Genomic DNA, 6000 nt, shown 5'->3' with positions numbered 1-6000 from the left:
TTTGTTAAATCATTTCTTTTAGCTCTCATACAAGCAGTCTGAAATGTGTCATGTTCAGCAACTGTGTATAAGGAACATCACTGTACTGCACTTTTAATCCTAAATGAGGTGATTCTACAAAAAAAAAAAGAAAAAAGAAAAAAAAGAGTAATATTACATTAAGCATTTGCATGCTTTCTCTTATCATGAGCAGTTTGCATTAGGCAGATAGGCTTTAAAAGACCAGACAGCAGTTTCGTAATAGTTTATATCTCTATTTATTTTCCCTTAGAACAGAACTTTAATAAATGTAGCAGTATTTTCATCTTACCTTCAAAAAAGGTTATGACCAGTGAGACTGATTTATAAATATTAATCAAAGTCTTTGTGTAAAAAAAAAATCAAAGAGAATTGCTGAACTAAAGCATCTATTGTATGACAATATGACACTGTAATAATAACTGTTATTTCTATATACTGTATGTCTGTCTGTTTCTTTGCTAGTGTTGAAACTCAGGTTCCAGTTGCAACCTTTCCAGAGGAGGAGAGCATTCATCTGTGTAAGTCACACTTTTTTGACAAGTGCTGAACAGTGATTAAAATATTTTAAACATGATAGTGTCTGAACAACAGAAACAATAATTAAAGCACAGATAAACCTCAAAGAGGACAGGCTACATTCAAATAAATCTTACAATCTGTATAAAACAACAGAGGATTTACAGTAGACATAGATGAGATGAGGATCAGACATGTGACTTATGACATGAGGGAATTAAATTTATAGGAATATCATGGGGGACCAGTGATTAAAAAAGTGGGATATCTGGGAAATACTGACTGATGGTAGATGGTTAAACTGGATACAGGAAGGCCAGATTCAGGTTTAGATTATATGTGAGCAGTCTTTGACATTACAATGGAAGTACATCACAGTCATGGAGAATACATTACTAAAAAAAAAAAGGAAATCTCTGATCTTGAAGTCAGCATGAAACAGGTTGGTAATTAACAGATGCCCTACAGCATCAGATGGACTACAATATGTTCTATGCAGCTCTTCCAAGCTGGACATTCACACATTTTCAGTCTCTTGATGATCTGTGATCATTCTCTGCCTGATATCTTCACTTGATCTCATAATACAAACATACAAAGGCACAACTACAGCAACACTGAAAATGAGAAAAAAATGGCTTCATTTTTATTATTTATTTTAATTGATTTTACTTAATTTTAAACTGAATTTGTGTTGTGTTGTTGTTGTTGTTTTCTTAAAATCTGAATTTTAGCACAGTCAAGCCATCTGTTCTGTCAGTCTATAAGAACCAATTTCAGTCATAAGTCTGTTGCTGTGTGTTGCCTTTATATAGCAGTGTAAAAATAATGATCTTTTAGGAGTTGGTGTTGCCTTCACTTAGTGTGACAGATATTGTCATTGTGTTATTATACTGGAAAAGTCTAGATACGCTTTTGAAGTCAATGGTGCTCATGTTTTCATCACTCAAGTGACTAATATGGTAAAATTGAATAAAAGAAAAATGAAAGTTATGCAATACTTTGGCATGCTGTTCTTTGTATGTATGGCATATCTATCACACTGGGTGAAGGCATAATATTTCCATAGAATGATCATTACAATTTAACAAAATCATCTGGGAAAAATTGACATCCTTTATGTTAGCATTGCACACCATTTGATGGAGAAAACAGTGGATAAAGGCCATATTCAGGGACAATACATAACAAAATTATGTGGAATAAAGAGACAAAGATTCTCAGAAACAACTAAATAACACTGACAGAGAAGTTATAAAGTAAAATCAAGAGCATTTAATCACCTGCATAGTTAATTACTTTGAAGCAGAGACACACAGAACCATTTTGCGGGACACTGGCTCAAAAACAGAGAACAAGCACTTCTCCTGTGTACAAAACAGTGCTAGCTTGTGTTGCTCTACATGTTTTAACAAGACATCTCTTTGTGACTTCAGAGGTTCTGCCATTTTTATTTTCCTGTTTAATGAAGCTATCTAATATTACACATTGATACTTCTTGAATTAGCCCATGTACTTACAAAAACTGCCTCCCAAATCTATTAAGAGTATCCCAATAGAGGCATTTACTGATAGTTTTCTAAAACACTAAGAATTGTCCAAAATAGAGCATTTGGGCCAATGTCACCAGCCACTCTGCATGTCTCTGCTTTTTGTAATTCTAACCCTAACCCAACTTTACAAGGATTATTTTAATGCTAGTGAATTTACTCTATAAACACACACGAAAATAATGACCAAAGGAATGTGTTTGATGCACAGGTGTATACGAGGATAGTCAGAAAATAAGGTCCTGACAAAGGCAAAACAGCACATAATCCCTATTAGCCATTACACTCAAACACTGAAGACAACAACCACACAGAAGGAGAAATGTAGAGTAAGCCCTTAACTCCTTCACCACACACTACTATTTGCTAAGCCCTTTACACAATAGATAGATATTTTTGACAGGGAAATTATGGTAAAATTACAGTGTAATTGTGTATGATAATGATGGAACAGCACATTCTGTTCAGCTATTTCAATTCCATTTGCACATGAACTGTAGTCGTTAACCTTAGTTAAACCAACTTCACATACAATTACGTTAAATGCATGGCGTAATGTAAATGCATTCAGATAATGTCATGCAATGAATAAAGATATAAACATTGTTGCTGCTAAGGATTATGTGGACCACACACTGAAAAATTATGCTTTCACAGAACATCTGAGATGCAATTAATGCAGACAGGCTGAAGGGTTTAGCACATTATTAAATTAATAAAGTGCATAATAAAAGCATAATATATATGACAATACTTATCAGTCCTCTTTCTTTACAGTTGTGTACCAAAGCCCTGTTAATTGGTTTGTTTTGACCACCTTCTATAGGATATGTGTATTTAACTGAGTGTCCCAATATGTCAGTCAATAGTCCCAATAGTGAGTCATGTACTGTATGATATGGTGATGAAGACCTTAGAATAAATAGATCTTTCTCATAACGTGGTAGCTGAGACTTTGGAAACAGCAAACTGCACCAAGCATGAGGATTTGGCAAATAGTAGACGAATAATCATCAGTTTCTAAAATAATGTGAGGTGGCTAGATGAGATAATGTGAGGTGGTTAGATGAGATGCCAATGGTTCTGTTTGAACAGAAGTGCTGCTTTGATTTTGAGGCTCTGCTAAGATCTGGCTTTAAGTACATCTATTTTCAAAATAGTACTTTTTATTATTTCATTTTATATAGGATAAATAAAAAGAGAGACGTGAATCTTCTACCTGTAGCCTGTCTGAATGATGTGGTGATGATGACTTTGTGATATGACACTCACTCTCAAAATACACAAAAAGACTGGCACACAACATATAAATGGAGAATTTGACAGGAACATGGACACCCAAGTCACTTTCCAGGTTGCTCTGAAACCACTGAACAGAAGTCAAAACCATCTTGAAGTGAAAATAACAGCTGAAACTAAAAGGGAAAAGTCAGATAATCTCCTAGTGCAAAGTGAAATGACATTGTGTGAGCGTGCGTGCGTGCGTGTGTGTGTGTGTGTGTGTGTGCGCGTGTGCCACAATGTGTGTTCCAGAAGAGAGTGAGAAGTCTCTGTGGGGGTGTGTTCTGACTCTTCCTATTACCCTCATCTTTTGTCTGCTACTATTCCTGTGTTCCATTCGCTATTTTCCTCAAACCCCACAAGGTGCTGATGACAAGTGCGGTTAAGTGTTCTCTGGTTGAGACTGTTAGCCTCACTTAGACCCGGTACACTCAGCTTCTCTCTGAGTGAGGGGCTTCTTTACTGACAAGCCCGAAGCGAGATGTGTTGGAGCATGCGGATACGCAAGTTGTCCAGCCCAGCCTTGTCCAATCACTCTTCTCTAGGGGCATTGTCATCCAGTGGAAAGATGGCGGTCAGGCAGGTCGAGTTCTGATTGGCCGTCATGGTAGCCACAGTGTGGAGAAGAACTAGGACCAGCAAGCAAAGTTTCAGTCGGCCCTGCCCGAGCCGTGGAGTCCCCGAGGAGGTCACGGATGTGTGCTGGCAGGAAGGGTGAGTTCTTTTTAAAGTGCCGCGGGAACGGTTGTTGGACTTCTGGTCCCACCGCACATCACAGCACTCTGGCTCCTGGTTGATGTCTAGTTTCTCCGAAAGCCCTGGGGTATATGCAAAAACAGACATGTTTTGATTTGTATGACGTTGTATGATATAGCAATATGCATATCTGACTGTGTTTTTATGAAAAAAAGTTGCACTAAAATGATTACTTCAAAGACTTTATTTTACAGTATGTGCACTTTCCAGACTGTCCTCCTCCAAAAAAAACCCCTATAGGTCGTTCTTCAAGCACCTTATTACGACATATATTTATGTTTTAAAGTCACGCGCCCTCTAGCTGGCGTAAAAATAATGATAATGTTGTGTAATGTCTGTCATCATAAAATGACGTATGACTGACGTTACCAATCAAAATGTGTGTTCATTTAAATGCAATGTGTGGACTTTTTACACCATTTGTCCTATTTCCATTTAGCAAAACTCATTTTTTATTAACGACTACATTGACCCCACCCCTAAACCTACCCTTTGTGATTTATAGTGCATATACACTTTATGAGCACATGCGTTCCCTGGGATCGATCGCATGATCACGTGATTGCATATTGTTATATATTGCATTGCTCTGCCAACTGAGCTACGCAAAACCCGAAACATGACGCAGATGCGGAGTACACAGTGTCCTGTTGTCGTTAGGGGCGCAACTTTAGCAAACGCTCTTATGGGTCAAATTTCATAAATTAAATTGAAAGTGTCCTGTTGTCGATAGGGGCGCAACTTTAATAAACGCTCCTATTGGGTTGTATTTCAGGGAAGTGACAAATGACTTATATAGGCGTATTGGCTGGAGAACATGTTGGCATTTTCAGTGTGCTTACAAGATAACTACATGGGTTAAGATTAGTTAGGGGTAGGTTCAGGGCTAGTACAAAGTTATTACCCAGTTATTGTAATTACTACAATAAGTAGAAATGTACATGTGAAACAGGACGGTAAAATATAGTGTTAACCGATATTTTTTAATGAACTGAATATTTATCAAATTTTAAAACTAACAGCCTCCATCTTGCATTAAAAGTAAATTAGTTAGTCATATGGATGTTGTTAAATACATTTCATTGTTCCGTCATGCTTTAAAAGGTTTGTGAAAAGTTTTTAGGAGCTAACTGGTTCATCATACACTAAAAAAATTAAAGCAGGTTTTTATAATGCAGCTTAAAGACTTCTTCATGTAAAGGGTTTGTAAATGCTTTGAAAAGCATTTGGCTGTTTCAACATGAATTAAAAAATGTACAAGGCTGCAGTGTCAAATAAAAAGATGCTCATTAATTGCTTCCCATGGTGCTGACATTCCTGTGACACTGTATGCAGATTAAAGCTGAATATAAGCAAAATTAAATGGTCAGCTCATAAGTAATTAGGAAAGATGAAAGAGGTTTCAAATGACTGCTTTTAAGCCCGAAGTGCACACACTTAAAAAAGAAAGAAAAAAAAAAGGCTAGTTTAATGCTGACAACAACTATTTGTAGGCTTTTGTCTTTGGTTTAAACTCAAAATACAATACTGTGTCCCTGGTAATATTGTTAGCTCCAATAAACACCTTATTTAAAAACCATCTGCTAAATTATTACATGTAAATTATGTTGTTTATTATTGCTATTATTATTAAATTGTATTTATTGGATTAAAACAACTGATATTAATATGAGTATTATAGATTAGAGTGATGTGCATGAAGTGGTAACCAGATTGTTATGCGGTTATGTAGTGTATGTCTTTAACAGGTGGTCTTTTGAACTAAGCATTTGATTTAGCAATTCAAGCAGCTACAATCCTTGGCTGTTTCTTGATTCCAGGAATGCAAAGAATGGACTTGTATTCTCGTAAAGACCATTCTTGCAAGGCTACCTTG

At 36.4% G+C, this 6000-nt stretch overlaps 1 protein-coding gene across 1 annotated transcript in view; it reads right to left on the bottom strand.

Annotated features, from left to right (window-relative positions):
* Positions 1-857: 857 nt before the first annotated feature.
* Positions 858-6000, bottom strand: part of nalf1a (NALCN channel auxiliary factor 1a) — a 99120-nt gene continuing 93977 nt past the window's right edge. Inside the window, exon 3 of the mRNA XM_048197085.1 lies at positions 858-4186. Coding sequence (XP_048053042.1) covers positions 3900-4186 — 287 coding nt within the window. The 3' untranslated portion in view covers positions 858-3899. The remainder of the gene's footprint in view (positions 4187-6000) is intronic.

The sequence above is a fragment of the Megalobrama amblycephala genome, linkage group LG7 (genome assembly GCF_018812025.1).
Source record: "Megalobrama amblycephala isolate DHTTF-2021 linkage group LG7, ASM1881202v1, whole genome shotgun sequence".
In the NCBI taxonomy this organism is placed as follows: Eukaryota; Metazoa; Chordata; class Actinopteri; order Cypriniformes; family Xenocyprididae; genus Megalobrama; species Megalobrama amblycephala.
This window is presented reverse-complemented; position numbering and strand designations above follow the sequence as displayed.